A 27,752-nucleotide genomic window follows, 5' to 3' on the forward strand; every position below is an offset into this window, starting at 1 on the left:
GACACGTCAAATAAACAATGGTTTAAGGTCAGGGTAGGCAGAGGTCAAAAATCCAGAGGTGAGGTAAAGGTACAGGTCGGCAGGCAGGGTCAGGCAGAGTGGTCAGTCAGGCGGGCTCAGAGTCAGGACAGGCAAGAATCAAAACCAGGAGGGCGAGAAAAAGAGAGACTGGGAAAAGCATGAGCTGAGAACAAAAACACTGGTTGACTTGACAAACAAGACAAACTGGCAACAGACTTCACAGGTATAAATACACAGGGGATAATGGGGAAGATGGGCGACACCTAGAGGGGGGTGGAGACAATCACAAAGACAGGTGAAACAAATCAGGGTGTGACACAGGAGTGTGAATACTATGTAAATGAAATATTTCTGTACTTAATTTTCAATACATTTGCAAACATTTCTAAAAACATGCATTCACTTTATCATTATGGGGTATTGTGTGTAGATGGGTGAGAATTATTATTTTTTAACAAAATGTGCAATAAGTCAAGGGGTATGAATACTTTTTGAAGGCACTGTATATAAACTTGGTGAACTTCTCAACCCTCAAAACCCACCATTCAGGGTCTAAAAGAAAAGTTGTCCAAAAAATGTCAGGGCCAAATTGTCAGCTACTTAACACAGAGGAATTCTCTTGGTTGCTTAGCCTCTGATTATATAAGTGGGGATATGCTGGTATTGAAACTAGTGAGTGTCAGTAGCCTTTAAACCCACTCTCCCCTGTGGTCTTGGTCCCTCTAGGTCGTATAAGGTTATAGAGGCCAGTTAGTGGATCAGAAGTGTAGGAGGTAGTGCTTTTAACTGTGTGCGAGAGGGCAATAGTTCATGATATGTAATGTATGGAACTGTGAACCTTCCCTCAAAGAGTTGCATGCAAGCAGGGGGGACTAGGTGATTTGGAGGCTCCAGGCAGAGTCCAGTCTGAGGTTTGACATGCCGTGCTCGTTTTGGCCAGACAGCATCAGACACATGGCCTCTGCCTCGACGACTATGGCAGTATTATCAACAGCACCTGTCTTTTTACTGAAGAAATTAGATAACTAAAATATCTGCTTACCTAAGTAATTTATTTTTTCAATTATGCCCAGCTCACCCTTGATGATACAATATGTGAGGCCTGACGCAACTGCCTCTTCTGCCTAATGGTAAGCCAACCGCTGCACACAAGGGCTCCACTGTTGACCATGAAGGAGATCAGAGTTGTTCAGAAGACTGTGATTATATCAGAACCTGCTGTCTGTGTTTTTAAAATAGGTACAAACGTTAACACAAAGTACTAATTATGCCTGATGTTCTCTTTATAATAGTTGCATCACTAGTAGCGTTGCAGTTGTTTGTCAGTGTATCCTTGCAGGAAAAGACAACACAATTTCAAAAGCTCACACAGATGTCAAGTGTACACAGCAAGTCACGTAGTAACAATGATGAGGGAGAGCACTTTATCAGTAGGCCCCTGAGGAACCCGGCCTAGGCTAGACTATGTGTTGGATAAGGTGATGACACGAACAAGCTATGGAGTCTAAGCGCCAATGTGCTGCAAGAAACCATGAGGCCTAGCCCTTGATCCGGGGGCGAGGGACTGTTAATGTAACTAGCACATCAGGAACATGATGCACACACTGAGACTAGTAGAGCGTAATGTACCCTGACAGGGACATTGATATTTTAACTTGACAGAGGTGCACCCACCACGTCCCTCTGTTACCGATTGCTTTAAAAATGCCTTCTTAATCCTCAAACATGAAGGTTGTGTTTTCATTGACAAATGGCTTCGAAATCGTGTTGAGTCATTCTGATAGTGGAATAGGATTGGTTAACCATTTCCTGTTGCTATGCACATGCACTTGTAATGAAATAGCTACATTATAGAAGAGTGGCTAAAGTACATTTTCAATGATCAAGTATGAATTGAATCTTCCCATCTGTCATAACAGCCTCTGGGTTGAGGTAAGCTACTCTTTTCTCCTGAGATCAATGCTTCCGTCCCCCCACTGTTTAATTTAGGGAATTGGACAACCTGCTGTCAACAGAGGTAGATGTTGAAGTACCAAGAACCACAGCGAGTCATTTTTGTACATGTGGCAGCGGAAGAGCGCACCTCCTTCTTGGAATTTCATTATGTCAAAATGGCCCTCTCCTCTGTTCTCCTCAGTTCTCAACACTAGGTGGTGATGAGTTTACAGAATATTCCGTCCTACTGTGGAGCCAAATGGACATATTCATATTGCACCTATTGTGTCTCCCTCTAGACTAACATCAAGAAGCTCAATTTAGTTCAGAATTTGATATCTCACAATACTAGCCTAAATGCTGTCACTTGTATATTGCTAAACAACGAGGAGGTATTGCTCCTATCAAGCTAGGCTTTCGAGACATTTTGGTGAAAAGCTGAGCAAGGAGTAAAATCATTGATGTGTAATATTGTGATTGTGTTTTTGTATGTGATTGACTCTACATACAGTAATGAGAGTAAATTGATAGGGGTTACTCACAGTACTTGGAGGGGAAATGTGAGCGGGCACATGAGACGAGGCTTCAGTTTATGTCAGGAGAAAGTTGACAATGGTAGTGGAGTGGTCATCACCTCTTAATCAAGGAACAGGAGGGGACTTAGCTGGAAATACAAATAGCAGATACATTCCATTACAGAAGCGTCATCAGACATCAGACATCTCAAAATTCCTAAAGTCAAACACAGACCGCGCATCTCGCCCACTTGACACATCAAAGTGGACTAAGAAACGTTCCTGAATAAATCAATGATCATCAACATAACAACTGCAAGCAGACTGGTGGCACCATAGGTCCCAGAGCAGTGGGACAATTTTTAATAGTTGATCACATGGAAATAGTGTCTCGTTTTCATCCGATACAGCATGTCAGATTTCTAACGTTTAGGTGTAGCCTAGGCTGCTGCAACATTTATGTTGTGAGTTTTTGCACGTATATGTCCGGAGTGATTGTGTTATCTTTGCTAAATAAATAACGGAGGAAAGTGGAAAGCCTACCTGAGCACACAATAAATGTGCCGCGTCAACCTCTCTCGTTAATGCTATGCTATGCTATGTCAAGGCTATGCTATGCTATGTCAAGGCTATGCTATGTCAAGGCTATACACTTCATCGCTGCCGACGTGAGTGCTACGGGGCGGTAAACATTTTGGCAGGTTACCTTCGCTTCCTTGGGCACAGGGACTATGGTGGTCTGCTAGAAACATGAGGTATTATATGACTAAGTCAGGGAGAGGTTGAAAATGTCAGTGAAGACACTTGCCAGTTGGTCAGCGCATGCTGGCGCATGCTGGTAATAGATCTGGCCCCGTGGCTTTGTGAATGTTGACCTGTTTAAAGGGCTTGCTCACGTCGGCTACCGAGAGAGTTATCACACAGTCATCCAGAACAGCTGGTGCTCTTGTGCATGTTTCAGTGTTGCTTGCCTCGAAGCGAGCATAAAATGCATTTAGTTCATCTGGTAGGCTCGCGTCACTGGGCAGCTCGCGTCTGGGTTTCCCTTTGTAGTCCATAATAGTTTTCAAGCCCTGCCACATCCAACGAGCATCAGAGCTGGTGTAGTAGGATTCAATCTTAATCCTGTATTGACGCTTTCCTTGTTTGATGGTTTGACTGAGGGCATAGCTGGAGGGGCAGCTCTAGCCTTTAGCTCGATGGGGATGTTGCCTGTAATCCATGGCTTCTGGTTGGGGTATGTACGTACGGTCACTGTGGGGATGACGTCGTCGATGCACTTATTGATGAAGCCGATGACTGAGGTGGTATACTCCTCAAGGCCATTGGATGAATCCCGGAACATATTCCAGTCTGTGCTAGCAGAACAGTCCTGTAGCGTAGCATCCGTGGCATCTGACCACTTCCGTATTGAGTGAGTCACAGGTACTTCCTGCTTTAGTTTTCACTTGTAAGCGGGAATCAGGATGCTAGAATTATGGTCGGATTTGCCAATTGGAGGGCGGGGGAGAGCTTTGTATACATCTCTGTGTGTGGAGTAAATGTGAGCTAGAGTTTTTTTTCCTCTGGTTGCACATGTGACATGCTGGTAAAGATTTGGTAGAACTGATTTAGTTTGCCTGCATTAAAGTCCCCGGCCGCTAGGAGTGTCGCTTCTGGCTGAGCATTTTCTTGTTTGCTTATGGCCTTATAGAGTTGGTTGAGTGCACTCTTAGTGCCAGCATCGGTCTGTGCTAGTAAATAGACGGCTATGAATAATATAGTTGAGAACTCTTGTGGTAGATGGTGTGGTCTACAACTTATCATATGGTACTCTACCTCAGATGAGCAGTACCTCGAGACTTCTTTAATATTAGACATCGCTCACCAGCTGTTATTGACAAAAAGACACACATCCCCACCCCTCGTCTTACCAGACGTAGCTTCTCTGTTCTGCCAGTGCATTGAAAATCCCACCAGCTCAATATTATCCGTGTCGTTGTTCAGCCACGAATCGGTGAAACATAGGATATTACAGTTCTTAATGTCCCATTGGTAGGATAATCGTAATCCTAGGTCATCCATTTTATTTTCCAATGATTGCATGTTAGCAAGTAGAATCTATGGCAATGGGAGTTTACTCACTCGCCTACGGATTCTCAGAACGCATCCCGATCTGCGTCCTCTTTTCCTCCTTTTCCTCTTTTTCTTCACGCAAATGACAGGGATTTGGGCCTGTTCCCGGGACAGCAGGAGTAAATGGTGAATAATCTCAGTTCTGATGTCCAGAAGTTATTTTCGGTCATAAGAGTCAGTAGCAGCAACATTATGTACAAAATAAGTTTTTAAAAAAGGTTACAAACAACGCAGAAAAATGAACAAAATAGCATAATTGATTACGGGCATGTAAAACGTCAGCCATACTCTTCAGTGCCATTTCTGAGATATCTCTTGTTGAAACTGAACAGATTGTGGTACAGCAGGCTGCTCCAAAGCAAGAGAGCTATTAACTAGTGTTGAGCTATGGTGACAAGCCTTTTGTCTTCTGTATTTAAATTAGTCACTAACCAGGAGTGACAGGACCTCCATTCCCCTGCTGGGAGGGATTCTAGACCCTCGTTTATGCAGCTCTATTTTAGAACAAGTTATTTCCTTCTTGGATGATTTTCATGACAAATCCACTTAAAAAATCCTTGCTGGTCTCAACACAATATCCTCCTTGGCCAGATAACAATTTGTCCTTAATAATTCCATTGCTTAAATGAACTTAAAAATCGTCTCATGTCCTGGCTTTAGGCTACTTGTTTTAATGGCTCTAACATGCTCTCATATTACAGCTTGTAGAGATTATCTAAAACATGTTTCCCAGCATTCTAATATGAGTTGAAGAAAATGTGAATAAAAGTTATAAGGTGAAACATCAGAAACCAAATTTATTGAAAATCCTTTGAAACCAACATCGGAAGACACACTCAATGAAAGTCATAACTTGAGAGAGTTTGACAAGATCAAGTCAGAATATGACTTTGTTAGCAAAGGCATAATGGAGATTATGAGCCCCGTGGAGGCTACAACTGCCTCGAATACATCTCAGACATTACACTGGAGCGGAGACTGGCTGATGTCTCACTGTCGCCCCTGAGGACACTGTTGATCCAAGGCATGTAGGCAGAGAGCTTCATGTAGACAGCGTATTTCTCCACGGCACAGGTCTTATCGAAGGACAGGATCCCTGCAGCATACACTCGGCCGTCTTTGGGGTCCTGGACTGCCAGGGCACCGCCTGCGTCCCCAAAGCACACATTCTCCTGGTACTTGCTGGCTCCAGTACAGAACATGTTGTCATCTACGGTTGGAGTGCTGCTCAGTACTTGGCCACCAGGGTTGTACTCTGCCTTACAGGAGCTATGCGATGCCACAGGCAATACCAGGTGTTTCAGTGACTTAGCGGGGGTGAAGAAGACCCCCCAACCCCAGCCTGTGATGATGCCTTTCTCCTGGGCTGCCTCAGCCAGGTCCTGGCCCCTCTCAGGCAGAGGGATGGGCATCACAGCCTCGCTCAGGGTGAATGGCTCCTTCAGCTGAATCAGAGCCAGGTCGTTGTCCCAGTCTGATACGTTCTGGAAGCCTGGGTGCAGAACCACCTAGAAGGGGGAAGGGAATAATTCATAGGACCTCTTTTTGATGATCTCTTTGTGCTCTAACTACCTGTAAGACTGAACGTGATGATGTAGGTGAGAGAGCCCAGTGCAGTTCTGCTTGCTGAAAATACTGAATTGTCTGAATATTGTTTGAAAGAGATGGTAATGGTCATACTAGCTCACCTTTTCTACAGCAACTTCTTTGGAGTCATCGGCTTGGGATTGTCGCGTGATGCCTAAATACACCTTGGGGATGATTGGTTCTTTCCCCTGCGTGTCCTGTCTACTCTTCCTGACAAACAAGTTCCTGCCAGCGGTCAGGACCCAGCGGTCAGAGATTAGAGCTCCCCCAGCGAAGCCCCCGTTCATGACGCTTTTACTCAGGTAGACCATGGCCTGCCAGGGGACATGAGGGGCCAGGGTGCCCCTAATCATACGCCTGAAGCGCAGGTCTGGGCAAGAAACACAACAACATTATTTCTATACAATCTCTATATGGTTAAAACATCCCCAACTCAGCACCACCTAGCACATACTGCTGTGCAACTCAAACACAACTGTAAAAGATTATTGCAGAAAAATTAAATGTGGCTCAATACAATTCCAACCTTAGTTTTAGTTTGAGTTTGCTAAAATCAGCACTATTCACTTGAATACACACAGCATTTGGTAATAGCTTTGTGGAACCTTTTAGCTTTGACCTGACAAAAGTTCAGTAAATTCATTAATCATCTACTATTATCTGAAAAAATAAGTGTTGACCTGACTTGAGCCAGACAAGGCTGGCTTTCACAGAATTACCTTGGAGGTCACAATACTCAGAAACCTAGATGAGGATGGAATTAGTGTCATTTCTCTTCCCAAACATTTTCCTGAAACGCTTGATGAGAGGTGGATTTTTGGAGGAATTTTACTTTTCAAGGCTTTCATGCATCTCATGTGTGTCGCTGCTGAATCGATTTTTAAGATAATCGGGATAATAGCTGTGAGCCGTGAGACTTAACATGGTTTTCACTTGAAAGTGATGGTGACATACTCATTTTGGCCACAGCTACTGTATTCTCTTCCTCTTACAGAGGCCAACAAGCTGAATAGGAACAGCTTGTGTCTGCTCAGCTCAGAGTAGCGTAAGGGGAGCCATAGTGAAGATTGGCTTCAGAACATCCGATGAGAATGACAGTGTAATTGAAATGTGAGTGATATCCTTACACGAACCAGTCACAATGGGCCAGCAGACAAATTGCACGTGCGAAAACACACATGTGGAATGTGTATGTCCAATATTTTTGGGCGATATTCTGCATCAATGGTGTCACTAATACCCACCTTAACATAGACATGAGATTTTAAAAAAAGTTGTCAATGGCTCCTTGATCTTTAAAATGTACATGTTTTTGTTTGAAAACATTTCATTCCTCTCACTTTGTTGACATTTCAATCTAAATCAGAAGAAGTAAGCCCGTATTGGCATAAAGCAGGGAGTTGGTTATGTGTCAGTTAGACAGACCTGAATTGTTTGGGATCTCATCAATTGATTTGATTTTGATTTTGATTTTGATTTTGTCCTTTCTTGCCAGACAGACACAGGAGACCGCGAGGAGCACTGCCAGGGATGACCTGCGGACAGAAGGAACACATGAGTACAGTACACACACACAGAGTCAACTGACAGACAGAGCCCAAACACTCACGGGTACCACAACTAACGGTTCCTTTACTTAAGGCCTCTTGGGGCTTGCATGTTTACTTATATTTAGAAAAGGTCTCTAGATAGAGCAGTTTGAATGTTTTTTGAAAGATTTAAGTAGCTGCGTTTCCCTGCCATTTCACAAAGATCCATTTTCCAAAGACATTCCAGAGATGAATTTGGATTGGTACTGCAAAGACAACAATTGCCAGGCTACTAGGGTTTCGTTGAGGAAATAATATGAAAAGTATAACATACCACATTTTGATGGAAATATCTGTTTATGAGTTTGTATGTTGAGCTGTGTCTCCTCTGTAAAGACGATGTACTCCGTGAGAAGTTATAGGACCAAGGCCTTATATCTACTGAAGAGAGAACTCACCCCCTGTCTGCCCACCCATGGGAATTTTGCTGGACACAGCTTCAGTTCTGATTCCCGAAAATCGGAGAGATTGCAAAATCTCTGTTTATGCCAACCCGTTATTGGAATCGTGTCCAAACCCTAACCCTGGCCCCATCTGGAGTTCAGCCACTGCCAACTAGAATCAGAGAAGATCATCGGAGGGATAAATCATTTCATAGGGTATGAATTATGAAATCAGAACAGGACACAGCACATCTATAATTTGTGTGTCAATTTGGTTTATTGAAAGTAAATGAGGAGCATATAAATTCCGCATCAGAGTGTGTTATTTAAAAAATGTGGTACCATCATAATCCACAAACATTTTCTTGATTATGCTATTTGGAAAACCCCGAAAAAAATAGTTGTTGTTGTTTGTTGTTGACTCACATTTGCTGTTTCCGACTCACTTTGGTAACACTGTACTTGACATCCAGCGTCATAAAACATTATGACACAGTCATAACCATGTCATAATATGTCATAACAGCTGATATAACTTGTCAGTTATAATATGGTCATAACACTATATTGCGTTATTTTATGGCTGGTTATAACACCTACAGTGCCTTGCGAAAGTATTCGGCCCCCTTGCACTTTGCGACCTTTTGCCACATTTCAGGCTTCAAACATAAAGATATAAAACTGTATTTTTTTGTGAAGAATCAACAACAAGTGAGACACAATCATGAAGTGGAACGACATTTATTGGATATTTCAAACTTTTTTAACAAATCAAAAACTGAAAAATTGGGCGTGCAAAATTATTCAGCCCCCTTAAACCTGTCTACGATATTGGTTCCCAATTGGGAATCAACCCTCCCACGTTCAGCTGAAACGGTGGCGCATGGAACGCAAAAATATTCTTACAAATATTTAACCTCCACACATTAACAAGTCCAATAGCTCAAATGAAAGATAAACACCTTGTTCATCTAGCCAGCAAGTCAGATTTCTAAAATGTTTTACGGCGAAAACATAGCACATATATATGTAAAACCACCACCAGACACAGCTCATTTGAATAGCCAAAACATGCAATCAACAAACGCAGGATTAAAAAATAAATCGTTCACTAACCTTTTGAAAATCTTCATCAGATGACAGTAATATGACATGTTACACAGTACATTTTTTTTTCTTTCAATAATATGCCATTTATATCCATAAATGTCCATTTACAGTGAGTTCACGTTCAGAAATTACTCAAAAATGCCCGCAGGAAATCTAGGTAGCGCGGCAAGATAACGTAAATAGACATCATAAACTTTGACTAAATATACATGTTCTACATATAGTTAGAAAGATACACTGCTTCTTTATGCAACCGCTTTGTTAGATTTATTTTTAACGTTACAGAAATCGCACACTATTCAATATGCTGAGACGGCGCTCAGTTCCAAGCTACATTTCTACGTAATGTTGGAGTCAACAGAAACACAGATTTAAGCATAAATATTCCCTTACCTTCGATGGTCTTCGGTCAGAATGTTCTGGAAGGCTTCATACTTACCCAATACATCGTTTGGTTTCAAGTCTTGTGTCTTTGTATTAGCTACTGCTAATAACATCAGCTGAAATGCACCCAAAACGTCCTCTGGTCCGGAAAAGTTGCGCATCAAAACTTCAAAATTACATATTATATGTCGACTAAACAGGTCAAACTAAGTGCAGAAGCAAGCTTTATGATGTTTTAGACACACAAAACAAACTTCAATTCAATCGGCCATCGTCTGCCCTTCTCTTGAGTGCTGGAACAAAGGAATGGCTGGGACCAATTCGCGCCCCTACGCACAGCCTATTTTCTCGTGGCACGCACTAATTTCACTCCCATAGGGTCAATTCTCGCGGGATTTCTACTGAAAGAGGACATCTAGCGGAAGAGATAGAAAGTCTCCACAGAATCATAACTGGTTGGGAAGGGTGGGGGCCATGACGTCAAAGTTGCTCCAACTTTCATGGCCACAAAAACTAGTTTGGAAGAATGCCTGCCCTGTGAGTTCTGCTATACTTACAGACATAATTCCAACGGTTTTAGAATCTTTAGAGTGTTTTCTATCCAATAATAGGCCCAAACCATGATGCTGCCACCACCATGTTTGACAGTGGGGATGGTGTGTTCAGCTGTGTTGTTATGTTTGGCGTAAAAGCGTTTTGCATTGTTGCCAAAAAGTTCAATTTTGGTTTCATCTGACCAGAGCACCTTCTTCCACATGTTTGGTGTGTCTCCCAGGTGGCTTGTGGCAAACTTTAAATGACACTTTTTATGGATATCTTTAAGAAATGGCTTTCTTCTTGCCACTCTTCCATAAAGGCCAGATTTGTGCAATATACGACTGATTGTTGTCCTATGGACAGAGTCTCCCACCTCAGCTGTAGATCTCTGCAGTTCATCCAGAGTGATCATGGGCATCTTGGCTGCATCTCTGAACAGTCTTCTCCTTGTATGAGCTGAAAGTTTAGAGGGACGGCCAGGTCTTGGTAGATTTGCAGTGGTCTGATACTCCTTCCATTTCAATATTATCACTTGCACAGTGCTCCTTGGGATGTTTAAAGCTTGGGAAATATTTTTGTATCCAAATCCGGCTTTAAACTTCTTCACAACAGTATCTCGGACCTGCCTGGTGTGTTCCTTGTTCTTCATGATGCTCTCTGCGCTTTTAACGGACCTCTGAGACTATCACAGTGCAGGTGCATTTATACGGAGACTTGATTACACACAGGTGGATTGTATTTATCATCATTAGTCATTTAGGTCAACATTGGATCATTCAGAGATCCTCACTGAACTTCTGGAGAGAGTTTGCTCCACTGAAAGTAAAGGGGCTGAATAATTTTGCACGCCCAATTTTTCAGTTTTTGATTTGTTAAAAAAGTTTGAAATATCCAATAAATGTCGTTCCACTTCATGATTGTGTCCCACTTGTTGTTGATTCTTCACAAAAAAATACAGTTTTGTATCTTTATGTTTGAAGCTTGAAATGTGGCAAAAGGTCGCAAAGTTCAAGGGGGCCGAATACTTTCGCAAGGCACTGTACATAAGAGAGTCAAAACCCAGAAAACCTACCACACAAGGCAACACATTCCATTACACCATAGCCTACATGTCAACAGTATGTTTATGTTATATAAAAATGTTTGAAATTGACCATATTCAATTATTGTAATTGCGCACACATTGATGTCAGATATTTTTTTTTTATAAAAAAATAAATAAAATCACCTTTATTTATCCAGGTAGGCCAGTTGTGAACAAGTTCTCATTTACAACTGCGACCTGGCCAAGATAAAGCAAAGCAGTGCGACATAAAACAACAACACGGGATAAGCAAAAGTAGGTGTCATTAACACAATAAAAAAAATCTATATACAGTGTGTGCAAATGGAGTAAGGAAGTAAGGCAATAAACAGGCCATAGTCGCGAAGTAATTACAATTTAGCAAATTAACACTGGAGTGATAGATGTGCAGAAGATGATGTGGAAGTAGAAATACTGTTGTGCAAAAGAGCAAAAAAAGTAAATAAAAACAGTATGGGAATAAGGTAGGTAGTTGGATGGGTGATTTACAGATGGGCTATGTACAGCTGCAGCGATCGGTAAGCTGCTCAGATAGCTGATGCTTGAAGTTAGTGAGGGAGATATACAGTTGAAGTCGGAGATTTACATACACCTTAGCCAAATACATTTAAACTCAGTTTTTCACAATTACTGATATTTAATCCAAGTAAAAGTTCCCTGTCTTAGGTCAGTTAGGATCACCACTTTATTTTAAGACTGTTAATGTCAGAATAATAGAATGATTTTTTTAAGCTTTTATTTCTTTCATCACATTCCCAGTGGGTCAGAAGTTTACATACATTCAAATAGTATTTGGTAGCATGGCCTTTAAAATTTTTAACTTGGGTCAAAGGTTTTGGGTAGCCTTCCTCAAGCTTCCCACAATAAGTTAGGTAAATTTTGGCCCATTCCTCTTGACAGAGCTGGTGTGAGTCAGGTTTGTAGGCCTCCTTGCTCACACATGCTTTTTCAGTTCTGCCCACAGATTTTCTATAGGATTGAGGTCAGGGCATTGTGATCGCCACTCCAATACATTGACTTTGTTGTCCTTAAGCCATTTTGCTACAACTTTGGAAGTATGCTTGGTGTCATTGTCCATTTGGGAGACCCATTTGAGACCAAGCTTTAACTTCCTGACTGATGTCTTGAGATGTTGTTTCAATATATCCACATAATTTTCTTACCTCATGATGCCATCTATTTTGTGAAGTGCACCAGTCCCTCCTGCTGCAAAGCACCCCTACAACATGATGCTGCCACCCCCGTCTTTCACGGTTGGGATGGTGTTCTTTGGCTTGCAAGCCTCCCCATTTTTCGTCCAAGCATAACGATGGTCATTATGGCCAACAGTTCTATTTTTGTTTCATCAGACCAGAGGACATTTCTCCAAAAAGTACGATCTTTGTCCCCATGTGCAGTTGCAAACTGTAGTCTGGCTTTTTTAGGGCAGTTTTGGAGCAGTGGCTTCTTCCTTGCTGAGCGACCTTCCTTTCTGAGTGGCTTTATGTTGATATAGGACTTGTTTTACTGTGGATATAGATACTTTTGTACCTGTTTCCTCCACCATCTTCACAAGGTCCTTTGCTGTTGTTCTGGGATTGATTTGCACTTTTTGTACCAAGTACGTTCATCTCTAGGAGATTTGCACCAAAGTTTATTTGTCACGTGCGCTGAATACAGCAGGTGTAAAGTAGACCTTACAGTGAAATGCTTACTTACAGGCTCTAACCAATGGCGCAAAAAATTGATTAGGTGAGTAAAGAAATAAAAACAACAGTAGAAAGACAGGCTATATACAGTATCGAGGCTATAAAAGTAGCGAGGCTACATACAGACACCGGTTAGTCAGGCTGATTGCGGTAGTATGTACATGTAGATGTGGTTAAAGTCACTATGCATATATGATAAACAGAGAGTAGCAGTAACGTAAAAGAGGGGTTGGCGGGTGGTGGATGGCGGGACACAATGCAGATAGCATTTTGGGGCGGCAGGGTAGCCTAGTGGTTAGAGCGGTGGACTAGCAACCGGAAGGTTGCAAGTTCAAACCCCTGAGCTGACAAGGTACAAATCTGTCATTCTGCCCCTGAACAGGCAGTTAAACCACTGTTCCTAGGCCATCATTGAAAATAAGAATTTGTTATTAACTGACTTGCCTAGTTAAATAAAGGTAAAAAAAATTAAAATAACATTTTGAGGATCTCAGGACCCAAATCTTTTTAGTTTCCTGAGGGGGAATAGGCTTTGTCGTGCCCTCTTCACGACTGTCTTGGTGTGTTTGGACCATTCTAGTTTGTTGTTGATGTGGACACCAAGGAACTTGAAGCTCTCAACCTGCTCCAGCCTCCAGCCTCGTCGATGAGAATGGGGGCGTGCTCTGTCCTCCTTTTCCTGTAGTCCACGATCATCTCCTTAGTCTTGGTTACGTTAAGGGATAGGTTGTTATTCTGGCACCACCCGGCCAGGTCTCTAACCTCCTCCCTATAGGCTGTCTCGTCGTTGTCAGTGATCAGGCCTACTGTTGTGTCATCTGCAAACTTAATGATGAGGTTGGAGTCGTGCCTGGCCATGCAGTCGTGGGTGAACAGGGAGTACATGAGGGAACTGAGCACGCACCCCTGAGGAGCTCCAGTGTTGAGGACCAGCGTGGCAGATGTGTTGTTACCTACCCTAACCACTTAGCCCGTCTGGAAGTCCAGGATCAAGTTTCAGAGGGAGGTGTTTAGTCCCAGGATCCTTAGCTTAGTGATGAACTTTGAGGGTACTATGGTGTTGAACGCTGAGCTGTAGTCAATGAATAGCATTCTCACATGAGTGTTCATTTTATCCAGGTGGGAAAGGGCAGTGTGGAGTGCAATAGAGATTGCATCATCTATGGATCTGTTTGGGCGGTATGCAAATTGGAGTGGGTCTATGGTTTCTGGGATAATGGTGTTGATGTGAGCCATTACCAACCTTTTAAAGCATATCATAGCTACGGACGTGAGTGCTACATGGCGTGTTGTCATTTAGGCAGGTTGCCTTAGTGTTCTTGGGCACAAGGACTATGGCGGACTATGGTGGAAACATGTTGGTATTACAGACTCAATCAGGGACATGTTGAAAATGTCAGTGAAGACACCTGCCAGCTGGTCAGCACATGCCCAGAGCACACGTCCTGGTAATCCATCTGCACTTTAATAATAATAATAATAATAATTTTTACCCCTTGTTTCTCCCCAATTTCATGGTATCTAATTAGTTGTAGTTAGTCTTGTCTCAATGCTGCAACTCCCGTACAGACTCGGGCGAGGCGAAGGTCAAGAGCCATGCGTCCTCCAAAACACAACTGCTTCTTGACTCAATGCACATCCAACCCGGAAGCCAGCCGCACCAATGTGTCGGAGGAAACACCTTACACTTGGCAACCTGGTCAGCGTGCACTGCGCTCGGCCCAACACAGGACTCGCTAGTGCACGATGAGACAAGGATATGCCTGCCGGCCAAACCCTCCCTAACCCGGACGACGCTGGTCCAATTGTGCGCCGCCCCATGGGCTTCCCGGTCGCGACAGAGCCTGGGCTTGAACCCTGAGTCTCTGGTGGCACACCTTAGCCTTAGAACACTGCGCCACTCGGGAGGATAGCCTTGAGTATGTTGACCTGTTTAAAGGTCTTACTCACGTCGGCTACGGAGAGCATGATCACACAGTCGTCTTGAACAGCTGATGTTCTCATGCATGCCTCAGTGTTGCTAGCCTCGAAGCAAACATAGAAGTGATTTAGCTCGTCTGGTAGGCTTGTGTCACTGGGCAGCTTGCGGCTGTGCTGCTCTTTGTTGTCTGTACTGGTTTGCAAGCCCTGCCACTTAAGACGAGCATCGGAGACAGTGTAATATGATTCAATCTTAGCCCTGTATTGACACTTTGCCTGTTTGATGGTTCGTCGCAAGGCATAGCAGGATTTCTTGTAAGCGTCCGGGTTAGAGTACCGCACCTTGAAAGTGGCAGCTTTAGCTCAGTGTGAATGTTGCCTGTAATCCATGGTGTCTGGTTGGGGTATGTACGTACAGTCACTGTGGGGACAACGTCCTTGATGCACTTATTGATAAAGCCACTGACTGATGTGGTGTACTCCTCAATGTCATTGGAAGAATCGAGGAATATGTTCCAGTCTATGATAGCAATTCAGTCATGTAGTTTAGCATATGCTTCATCTGACCACTTTTTTTTTGACCGAGTCACTGGTGCTTCCTGCTTTAATTTTTGCTTGTAAGCAGGAATCAGGACGATATCAAATCAAATCAAATCAAATTTATTTATATAGCCCTTCGTACATCAGCTGATATCTCAAAGTGCTGTACAGAAACCCAGCCTAAAACCCCAAACAGCAAGCAATGCAGGTGTAGAAGCACGGTGGCTAGGAAAAACTCCCTAGAAAGGCCAAAACCTAGGAAGAAACCTAGAGAGGAACCAGGCTATGTGGGGTGGCCAGTCCTCTTCTGGCTGTGCCGGGTGGAGATTATAACAAAACATGGTCAAGATGTTCAAATGTTCATAAATGACCAGCATGGTCGAATAATAATAAGGCAGAATAGTTGAAACTGGAGCAGCAGCACAGCCAGGTGGACTGGGGACAGCAAGGAGTCATCATGTCAGGTAGTCCTGGGGCATGGTCCTAGGGCTCAGGTCCTCCGAGAGAGAGAAAGAGAGAAGGAGAGAATTAGAGAACGCACACTTAGTTTCACACAGGACACCGAATAGGACAGGAGAAGTACTCCAGATATAACAAACTGACCCTAGCCCCCCGACACATAAACTACTGCAGCATAAATACTGGAGGCTGAGACAGGAGGGGTCAGGAGCTGTGGTCGGATTTACCAAATGGAGGGAGAGCTTTGTACACATCTCTGTGTGTGGAGTACAGGTGATCTAGATTTTTTTCTCCCTCTGGTTGCACATTTAACATGTTGATAGAAATTTGGTAGAACTGATTTAAGTTTCCCTGCATTAAAGTCTCCTCCCACTAGGAGCGTCGCCTCTGGGTGAGTGGTTTCCTGTTTGCTTATTTCCTTATACAGCTGACTGAGTACCAGCTTTGTGAAATCATGTGTTTTCAACTTGGCTGTTGACAGAGGGAGAAAGAACAGGTAGCCTAGTAGAGTAAAGTTGAGTAAACAAGTTGTCTGTCCTTTTGCCATGCTTCTTGGCTCAACATTAGGAAAAGTCCAGCCTTGCAACTAAAGAATTTGCTGGTGTTGGGAAAATAAATTGTAGTATTATGTGACTTTCTTCCACCGGGAAATCTGATGTATTCAATTCTGAGTTTGAATCCCAATATTACACTTTATACACGTCATAGAATACTGAATATAACAAAACCGTTAGACATAGAAACTCCGGATTTTCTGTATAAAAAAAATCTAATAATGTTGATAAATTATTAAATTATGAAAAATAAGAATTTCACTCCACCCGTGAGGCCACTAGATAATTTGACTGCAGGACAGGGCTACTACCACATCCCAGTTGAAAGCACCTTCTGACATGTATCAGTGTGCGATCTCATTCTTATGGCCACTCGTAGGAGTGGAGTAGTTCGTTCATAGCCATCCTCCCTTTTTTCTGTGCAAAATTAGTTTGCTATAGTATCGATGAAATGTAAAATGAGAGGCTTTCATTGACAAACAGAAAAAAGCTGACGTGCTTTGTAGCAAATAGGTGAGCGTACAGCGTACAGTATGTTGTCGTGTACTTATATTACTGTAGATCTAGGGATGGATACTGGCTGAACTGTATCATGTACCTCATCAGTGTAATTACAACATTTAAAACAGCCATTGTTAATAGGAACTGTGTCAGGGCTAACGAATTAGCAGATTGTCTCTCTGATGGTCTCATTGGTATCATTCATTCATGTTTTTGAAACAGATGGGCAATGACTGATGCAAGGACAGAGGGATGGATGCCATGCTTGCCTGCCTGCCTGCTTGCTTGCTTGCCTGGCACTGTAATGCTGTTGATGTCTCTGAACTGTCATGCTCTTAGTGCCTGATGTTACATAAGACTGGTAAGGTCATTGTGGCTCACTCTCACAACCACTGACTGTCCTTAGGCCTTGTGATTCCAGGCTGGAACCTGTGTGTTGTGTTGGGTATCACACTACAGGAAAGGACATGATGTACAGGTACGTGTACAGATAAAAACAGCCATCTGCCAGCAGCCATTTAATTTAGCGTTTTCACGTGTGTGTGTGTGTGTGTGTGTGTGTGTGTGTGTGTGTGTGTGTGTGTGTGTGTGTGTGTGTGTGTGTGTGTGTGTGTGTGTGTGTGTGTGTGTGTGTGTGTGTGTGTGTGTGTGTGTGTGTGTGTGTGTGTGTGTGCATGCGTGCGTGTGTCTAATCAAATGTTCTTTGTTACATACGCCAAATACAACAGAGAAATGCTTACTTTCAAACTCTTTCCCAAAGATGTAGAGTTTTAGATAAAAAGATTCAAAAGCATGTGAGAAATAAAACACACAAGCATGAAGCTATATACAAGGAGTACCAATACCGTATCAATGTGCAGGGATCCGTGGTAATTGAGGTAAATATGTACAGGAGGCTGGGGTCTCGAGAGGCGCAGCGGTCTAAGGCACTGCATCTCAGTGCAAGAGGTGTCACTACAGTCCCTGATTTGAATCCAGGCTGTATCACATCCAGCCGTGATTGGGAGACCTGTAGGGCGGTGCACAGTTGGCCCGGTGTCGTCTGGGTTTGGCCGGGGTAGGCCATCATTGTGAATAAGAATTTGTTCTTAACTGACTTGCCTAGTTAAATAAAGGTTAAATAAATATATAACGTGACTAGGCATTAGGATATAATAATAAGAGTGAAAAGTAGCAGCAGTGAGTGTGTGGTGGCGTGTGTACAGTCGTGGCCAAAAGTTTTGAGAATGACACAAATATTAATTTTCACAAAGTCTGCTGCCTCAGTTTGTATGATGGCAATTTGCATATACTCCAGAATGGTATGAAGAGTGATCAGATGAATTGCAATTAATTGCAAAGTCCCTCTTTGTCATGCAAATGAACTGAATCCCCCAAAAACATTTCCACTGCATTTCAGCCCTGCCACAAAAGGACCAGCTCACATCATGTCAGTGATTCTCTCGTTAACACAGGTGTGAGTGTTGACCAGGACAAGGCTGGAGATCACTCTGTCATGCTGATTGAATTTGAATAACAGACTGGAATCTTCAAAAGGAGGGTGGTGCTTGGAATCATTGTTCTTCCTCTGTCAATCATGGTTAACTGCAAGGAAACACGTGCCATCATCATTTCTTTGCACAAAAAAGGGCTTCACAGGCAAGGATAATGCTGCCAGTAAGATTGGACCTAAATCAACCATTTATCGGATCATCAAGAACTTCAAGGAGAGCGGTTCAATTGTTTTGAAGAAGGCTTCAGGGCGCCCAGGAAAGTCGATATTTTGGGTCCGTGGCCAGGAAACTCCCCAGACCTTAATCCCATTGAGAACTTGTGGTCAATCCTCAAGAGGCGGGTGGACAAACAAAAACCCACAAATTCTGACATACTCCAAGCATGAATTATGCAAGAATGGGCTGCCATCAGCCCATGTGGCCCAGAGGTTAATTGACAGCATGCCAGGGTGGATTGCAGAGGTCTTGAAAAAGAAGGGTCAACACTGCAAATAATGACTCTTTGCATCAACTTCATGTAATTGTCAATTAAAGCCTTTGACACTTGTGAAATGCTTGTAATTATACTTCAGTATTCCATAGTAACATCTGACAAAAAATATCTAAAGACACTGAAGCAGCAATCTTTGTGGAAATTAATATTTGTGTCATTCTCAAAACGTTTGGCCACGACTGCATGTGACATCAGTACGCGTGAGTGTGTTACGTGTGTGTGTTGTGTGGATAGAGACATGTGAATCTGTATATAGCCAGTTAGGTAGAGTCAGTACAGATAGTCTGAGTAGCTATTCAGCAGTCAAATTGCTTTCAAGATAGAAGCTTTCTTGGAGCCTGTTTTTCTCAGACCCGTTGCTCCGGTAGCACAGAAATCAGTCCATGGCTTAGGTGGCTGAAGTCTTTGGCAATTTCCTGGGCCTTCCTTAGACACCGCCTGGTATAAACGTCCAGGCATGGAGTTCGGCCCCAGAGAAGTACTAGGCTGTCCGCATCACCCTCTGTAGAGCCTTGTGGTCGATGGCGGTGCAGTTACCGTACCAGATGGTGAAGCAGCCAGTCAAGATGCTCTCATTGGTGCAGCTGTAGAACTTCTTGAGGATCTGAGGGCCAAATCTGTCTGTGTGTGTGTGCGTCTTTTTTGTTATTGTTTTTGTTTTAGTTGTTGAAACAGAGGAGAGGAGACTCCGGCAGCGACGTCAAAAAATTGCAGTACATATTGTGCTGTTCTATCACGCGTGCAATGATGTCAGAGGGGGAAAAAAACAGTGTTGGTTGTTTGCAGTAACTTCTTTGTGGTTGTAATATCCCAAACGGACATGGCAGTTTCACCAATTAAGGATTCCAGCTGTAGCCCTTTCCTGCAGTCAAATGACCTAGTGGCCTCAAAAAAGGAGGATGGTTATGAACAAACTACTCCACTCCTACGAGTTTCAAAGTAGATTTGTTTGACTACCAAGAAACACTCTGTGTGACGCTGATTTAGTCCTCTGCTGTAAAAGGTTTAGCTGTTAGCTGTTCTCTGTATGGTTTACACTTTGACCTTGCCTAGAGCCTATGCATTCGGGATCCTCTCTATTTTCTCTGCAGCACAAATCAGGATAGCTACGTCTGTCGATACAATGGTCTTAGTCACGAATGTTTAAAGCTATTCACTGCTATTCAATACAGAATCAACAAAGGTTGATTCACTGATTGCCAAGGATTTTTTTTATTTATTTTACCTTTATTTAACCAGGCAAGTCAGTTAAGAACAAATTCTTATTTTCAATGACGGCCTGGGAACAGGGGCAGAACGACAGATTTGTACCTTGTCAGCTCGGGGGTTTGAACTCGCAACCTTCCGGTTACTAGTCCAACGCTCTAACCACTAGGCTACCCTGCCGCCCCGGTGAACCGCCCTTGAACTGTCCCTTTGAACCAGGTTACTCACATGCCCGAGTCATGTGATCATATAACATTCAAAACCTCCTTAGATCAACAAGTTATCACATAGTCTTGAATGACAACTACAGGAATTTCATAACTCTGGACGTCATTCATTTCTTTGATATTTTATTTTGAAAGAATATGTCCAATCCATTGCTCTGAGTCATAAGGGTTCATTGTATTTCAGTTGAATTCATTGTATTCACAAGTGATGCTCCCATTGAGGAGCCTCTCTATCTATGTAAATAGTGCAGTGTATTTTTCCAGATCCTTAATAAAAAAAAATACTCTTCTGAATAGCAAGTGGGCTGTCTACTTTCTTGACTTTTCTTGACGTCTTTTAGTTTGAATGACTCCACCAAGGGGCAAAGATATAATCCTGTTTAATTTACAGATTTGTTGCTTCAGAGTGAAATCATTTATGATGTTTATGCATTTGACCTTCACTGCCCTCAAACCTCTGTCAGACCACATACAAACAGACACCGAGTCATCTGTTGTTAGATGTTCGTTACAAATATCAAATATTAAATCAATGACTTTCTATATATTTCTGTGCTGGTATCGAAGCAGAGCACAGCTTGTGTGAGCAGACAAAGACACTCAGGCAGCTGTCTGGCAGTCTGCTAGCTGCTTGTCAATAACTTTTCAATACATTTATCATTTATGGATTGCCTCATGTCCTTCGTTTAACTGTTGTACCCCATCCGAATGCAAACTATACTCTTGTTTAACTCCATTGTTAGTAAACAATGTAAATGTTGTTATGGTTCAAACTGCAGATTACCATTGGCTACATCAAATTGATTATAAGACAGGAATGGCAAGAGGAGAATCTACATAGTAAAGCACTCGTAGCAAAAATATCAATAACACCACTCTCAGTACAGATGCTATGACTCTACCTGACAGCCATGTGGTTGAAAATACAGTACATTCTTACCAGGGTGCTGTACCTTTAAAGAGATAGGGTGTGCTGTGCTGTGCTGTGCTGTGGGGGACCAGGTGTTGTGTTGTCTCTCTTGTTGTGATGTGTGTTTTGTCCTATATTTATATTGTATTTATTTTTATTTTTTTAATCCCAGTCTCCCGTCTCTGCAGGAGGCCTTTTGCCTTTTGGTAGGCCATCATTGTAAATAACAATTTGTTCTCAACTGATTTACCTAGTTAAATAAAGGTTCAATTAAAAATAAAAATGATGAGAGGACACCAAGGGACTTTGCAGATCATAATGAGGTATGGGGTCATTAAGTGGGAGGGGGTGGGGAAAAGGGTGGGTGGGGTGCTGTGACCGACCGAGAAAATGGGCAGAGGGCATGGGAAGGCAATGGGAGCAGTGCTTCCCGGGTCTGACATTGTGATGTCAGCGTAGTAGTCTACCGATCAGCTCATTCCCCAGTTGTCTCTCATTGTGGGTCATATGACCATAGAATTATGAATTAGAATACTAGAATAGTTATTTAATAGGATCTCTATACATATTATTCAGCTGGAGTGGACCGATAAACTCATTAGCTAGCTACATCCCCTCATGAGAAACAGAAGTCATTTCAGAAAATTAGTCAAATTAACCGCATGGGTGAGCTTACTTTCACTCAGAGCACAATTTAGTTACATGGGGAGTTTTTCTCCTGGAATTTCTATTTTGCATCAGGCTATGTCACTACATGCTGGCCCAGGAGTGTGAAGGTGAACGGAAAGGCTCTGGAGCAACGAACCGCCCTTGCTGTCTCTGCATGGCCGGTTCCCCTCTCACCACTGGGATTCTCTGCCTCTAACCCTATTACAGGGGCTGAGTCACTGGCTTACTGGTGCTCTTTCATGCCATCCCTAGGAGGGGTGCGTCACTTGAGTGGGTTGAGTCACTGACGTGATCTTCCTGTCTGGGTTGGAGCCCCCCCCTTGGGTTGTGCCGTGGCGGAGATATTTGTGGGCTATACTCGGCCTTGTCTCAGGATGGTAAGTTGGTGGTTGAAGATATCCCTCTGGTGGTGTGGGGGCTGTGCTTTGGCAAAGTGGGTGGGGTTATATCCTTATATCCTTCCTGTCATCGGATGGGGCCACAGTGTCTCCTGACCCCTCCTGTCTCAGCCTCCAGTATTTATGCTGCAGTAGTTTGTGTCGGGGGGCTAGGGTCAGTTTGTTATATCTGGAGTACTTCTCCTGTCATATCCGGTGTCCTGTGTGAATTTAAGTATGCTCTCTCTAATTCTCTCTTTCTCTCGGAGGACCTGAGCCCTAGGACCATGCCTCAGGACTACCTGGCATGATGACTCCTTGCTGTCCCCAGTCCACCTGGCCGTGCTCCTGCTCCAGTTTCAACTCTTCTGCCTGCGGCTATGGAATCCTGACCTGTTCACCGGACGTGCTACCTGTCCCAGACCTGCTGTTTTCAACTCTCTAGAGACAGCAGGAGTGGTAGAGATACTCTTAATGATCGGCTATGAAAAGCCAACTGACATTTACTCCTGAGGTGCTGACTTGCTGCACCCTCGACAACTACTGTGATTATTATTATTTGACCATGCTGGTCATTTATGAACATTTGAACATCTTGGCCATGTTCTGTTATAATCTCCACCCGGCACAGCCAGAAGAGGACTGGCCACCCCTCATAGCCTGGTTCCTCTCTAGGTTTCTTCCTAGGTTTTGGCCTTTCTAGGGAGTTTTTCCTAGCCACCGTGCTTCTACACCTGCATTGTTTGCTGTTTGGGGTTTTAAGCTGGGTTTCTGTACAGCACTTTGAGATATCAGCTGATGTACGAAGGGCTATATAAAGACATTTGATTTGATTAGCTTTTAAAAGAGGATAATTAACTGTATTTTCTCTGTGTATTGTTTTGCTATCTTGTCTGTGTAATTCAAGGACAAGTTGACTGAGTGTGATCTTGGAGGGAAGACACTGTGCTGAAAATATAAATATAAACAGCAACTGTCAGGCCCATTGACTGTTGTATTATTCATTACATGAGCTTGAAGCCACAACAGACAGTGAAGTCATATGTTTGTCCCAGTCCATTAACAGTCAGCACGCCATTTTAATATAGCCTTATGGGTTTGTAGGTATGTGGACTCCATACCACACAAATGCATTATAAGCCAAGACAAACATGGACATGCCAGGGGGAATGCTTTGACGTTGCCAGATTATCCAAATCGGAAAGAAGAATGACCTTGTGATATTGCTATGAGATTGAGTGTGTGCATTTATATGAAGTTCATTTATATGTTGTTAACAATTATGTGGTAAGTCATTAATCGTTCACCACCCCAATATTACATCTAGTGATTGAAGAAGTGTTTTACCTGGCTATGTGGATCTACCGTTGACTGCAAACTGTTGTTATTTTATTGTGATAAATTATAAATTATTATGATTGGGTGAAGCAGCCATGCATGCTCAGTGCTTACACATGAAGTGCAGTGATAGTGGAGGGGGGAATTGACTGGGATGGTGCCTCCCTGAGGGCTACGGTAGGGCCGTGGCAGGATGTGACCCATGCCAGGGCCCCTAAGCGATATGCTGCTACCTCATCTACTGGAGCTGGGCTGACGGTCGCCAGCGTATGCTCTCTGCTCCACAAGGGCATGGACTCTGGCGGGGGATTAAGAGTGCACTGCTAGTGGTGGAAGAATGAGAGAGGAACAGAGTAGAGAGGGGAGAAAGGAGAGAAAGGGGAGAAAGGAGAGAAAGGGGGAAGAGGAGAGAGAGTGGGGGGAGAGGAGAGAGCGAGTGGGGGGAGAGGAGAGAGCGAGTAGGGGAGGGAGAGAGTGCCCAAACAAGGAAGCCAGGGGAAAGAATACAAGCCACAGAGAGAGAGAGAGCTCGGTAAGGGTTAGATCACGTGTCAAACTCATTCCACAGAGGGCCAAGTGTCTGCAGGTTATCCCTCCACCCTTGTACTTGATAGATTAATTAAGGTCACTAATTAGTTAGGAACTCCCTCACCTGGTTGTCTAGGTCTTTATTGAAAGGAAAAAAACAAAAACCCGCAGACACTTGGGAATCGAATTTGACACCCCTGGGCTAGACGTTGTTAACTGTGAAGTTGTTGACTGTGGAGTTACTGCAAAATGACTGACTGAGGGAGAAAAAAAGAGCTAGGCAGTGCCTAATTTGTAAATCAGGAGTTGCCGGAACAAGTGAGCACGAGAGGGGGGTGACCTGGGGAGCTCTGAGTAACCGGAATGCATGAGAAAAAAATATAACCTTTATAAGAAAGCATTGCATGCATATCATCACATTTAATAGTGGCATAGAGCAGTAAGTAGAGGCATTTACAGAAGTTGCCCACATGGGAAAAAAGGTGCCTAGGGTCCAAAAAATTGTTGGCCTATTTATAAACGCATTTAATGCAATTCTACGTCATTTTACGATTAGAGATTTTGGCACAATCTTTTTTAATGCTGCGTTCAAAACAACTGTGAACTCAGAGCTGGGAAATCTACTACTTCTGACTTTAGTGCGTTCAAGACAACTGTGAAATTGGGGGAAAAACGAGCTGACTGGGAACATTTGTTTTTGAATGTCATCCAATTTGAAATTCCACGTGGGGAACTCTGGCCTCTTCTAGAGCTCTGACTTTCCGACCTGAAGATCACTGACATCATGATTCAGCTTACTTTTTTTTAGAGTTCCAAGTTGTCTTGAAAGCACAACATGATCGAAATGACAGGCAATTTAGACACTGACAAACTGAGATTAATGAAAACGACTTTGAATCCATCAATTGCCTAGGTGTGTGGAGACAATTGTATGTTACAAAATGAGGAGTACATTATAGTCCTAAAAAGGCTATGTGCTAGTGTCGAAAGCCTCTCCCACTTTCTCTCATTATACTTTATAAAACATTTTTTTGGAAGACAAGTTGATCAAATATTTTGGTAGCCTACAGCTGACAGACTAGTGAATTGTCTTTTCAGCAGGAGCCATTTGCTTTCCAACCTGTGTTTTCCCACGATTGTAGACTATTTGAAATATTGGGAAAGGCCAGTTTTGTCTGCAAACTGTTTGTTCGCGGACATATTTGTTGCACGTTCCTGACGGCTATGCCTTATCTTTGGGCTACACTTCACAGCTAGGCTATTTTTTAAATAAGATATTTACGGTGTAGAAGGCTATTCTGAATTATTTAATTTATTTCTGAACAGACAGCGGTAACTATAACTTTGGCAAATGTATTTCAACCCTTTGCGCGGAGGTAGAGGTACCGGATCAGGCCAAAACGAAACTGTCCAAGGCGGAGAGGTGCCAGATCCTGTTCCGGTAGGATCCGGCTAAAATTAAGCACTGGAGTGAGGAATGGAGAGAGGGGAAGTGCTGAGCGATTAACCGAAATTTCGTTTTTTCCTCGGGTTATTCAACAACTAATTGACCGATATCGGTTCAATGACTTGAATTCCATTTAGTTCGTTATTTTTGTGATCCCAACGCGTCGTTTCTCTAGAGAGAAATCAAATCATTCACAAGAGAAATCAAGTCAAGAACTTTGTGGGACAGTGGGCTGAAGGGAGTTGTAGTTTTCATTAACCAAATATTCAACCTAGTTCAGCGCAGAAATGTCGGAATTAACTACATTAACCACGTTTTCATATACAGTTTTTAATTTGTTCGTTCGACATGGGATAGTTTTGTGTCCGTAAAATTATTTATGGGAGAAATGGCGGTGGAAACGCCTTTATGCTCAAATATTTATGTAATTTCCATCATATCGAAGTAAACTTGTCACGCGATTATATTGTGTGTGGCCCTCCCACTACGACTCAGGAAACCATGCAGTTTATTAGGCAACAGATTCAATATATTGTGATGCATTTCACAGTGTTGAAAGTGCACGGTGGTGAGCTCGGTGCTCCTTTCCAATAAATATCGAGGGTCTTATTCTGGTGACACGATGCTCAACTGCCATTTGACAAATACAAATATTCTAGATCATATCCAAAGTAATTGAATCATGTGTACTAGCCAGTGGCAACCCGTCATTCAGGGCAGGTGGGGCAGATGCATTGTCTGAGTGTTGGAATAAAAAAAACAGGAACATTGTACCATCTGGTTTGCTTAATATAAGTAATTTGAAATTATTTTTACTTTAGCAATTCCATTTATTTTTGATACTTGAGTATATTTAAAACCAAATACTTTTAGATTTTTACTCCCGAGTAGCGCAGCGGTCTAAGGCACTGTATCTCAGTGCAAGAAGTGTCACTACAGTCCCTGGTTTGAATCCAGGCTGTATCACATCCGGCCGTGATTGAGAGTCCCATAGGGTGGCACATAATTGGCCCAGCGTCATCCGGTTTTGACCAGGGTCAAAATAATAAATATTTGTTCTTAACTGACTTTCCTAGTAAAATTAAAATCTAATTACTGAAGTCGTATTTTACTGGGTGACTTTCACTTTTACTTCAGTCATTTTCTATTAAGGTATCTTTACTTTTACTCAAGTATGACAATTGAGTACATTTTCCACCACTGCAAGCTGGCTGTTCTTTCCAGCTCGGACAGAGATACACTTTTACGCCTGCTATTTTAGGTTAGATACACACAGACCACATAAACCACATGAGAGATGTACAGACACAACAACGAGAGAGGGATAGACAGTTTGTGAAAGTATGCCTTATCTCAGCCTGGTCTCATAGACTAGATGTAACATAGTAAATGTAAATCCGGGACCTCCAAATTAGTATGATGTTTTATGTTTGGTATGGTTACATAAGACAAGGTTAATTATGGCAAAAACAAAAGTTAGGTGGTTGGTCGGGGTGGATGGGTCTAGCTACCCAAAGGTTGCGTATTTGAATCTGATCATGTACAAATGTAACAGTTTTGCTAATTAGCAACTACTTTTTAGTAGTTAGCTAAACCTTCCCCTAACCTTATCCCTTTAACCAAACTCCTAACCTTAACCCTAACAATAACCCCTAACCCTATCCTCTAGCTTAGCTAACGTTAGCCACATAGTTAATGTTAGTGTTAGCCACCTAGCTAACGTTAGCCACAACAAATTTGAAGTTTTGCAAATTCAAATACATATTGTATTATTTGCAATTCATAACATATTGTACAAATTGCAATTAGCAACATATAATATGAATTGTAATTCGTAACATCATACTACATTGAACAAAAATATAAACTCAACATGTAAAGTGTTGGTCCCATGTTTCATGAGCTGAAATAAAATATCCCAGAAAGGTTCCATAAAGCTTATTTCTCTCACATTTTGTTTACATCCTTGTTAGTGAGCATTTCTCTTTTGCCAAGATAATCCATCCACCTGACAGGTGGGGCATATCAAAAAGCTGAATAAATAGCGTGATCATTACACAGGTGCACCTTGTGCTGGGGACAATAAAAGGCCACTCTAAAATGTGCAGTTTTGTCACACAACACAATGCCACAGATGTCTCA

At 42.7% G+C, this 27,752-nt stretch overlaps 1 protein-coding gene and 1 long non-coding RNA gene across 2 annotated transcripts; both read right to left on the reverse strand.

Moving 5' to 3' along the window:
* Positions 1–732: 732 nt before the first annotated feature.
* On the reverse strand, positions 733–2,915 carry LOC118960366. The gene is made up of 2 exons (XR_005048456.1): positions 2,499–2,915; positions 733–1,181 (listed from the first exon to the last, which is right to left on the reverse strand). It is a non-coding gene; the product is annotated as an uncharacterized LOC118960366 (long non-coding RNA).
* Positions 2,916–5,358: 2,443 nt separating this feature from the next.
* Positions 5,359–8,176, reverse strand: LOC100135921 (haptoglobin). Its single transcript, XM_021607150.2, has 4 exons — positions 8,037–8,176; positions 7,599–7,708; positions 6,275–6,543; positions 5,359–6,094 (listed from the first exon to the last, which is right to left on the reverse strand). Exons 1-4 carry the CDS (start codon positions 8,039–8,041, stop codon positions 5,519–5,521), a joined length of 960 nt encoding a protein of 319 aa, XP_021462825.2. The 5' UTR covers positions 8,042–8,176; the 3' UTR covers positions 5,359–5,518.
* Positions 8,177–27,752: the final 19,576 nt, after the last annotated feature.

Source organism: Oncorhynchus mykiss, unplaced genomic scaffold (assembly GCF_013265735.2).
Source record: "Oncorhynchus mykiss isolate Arlee unplaced genomic scaffold, USDA_OmykA_1.1 un_scaffold_616, whole genome shotgun sequence".
Classification (NCBI taxonomy): Eukaryota; Metazoa; Chordata; class Actinopteri; order Salmoniformes; family Salmonidae; genus Oncorhynchus; species Oncorhynchus mykiss.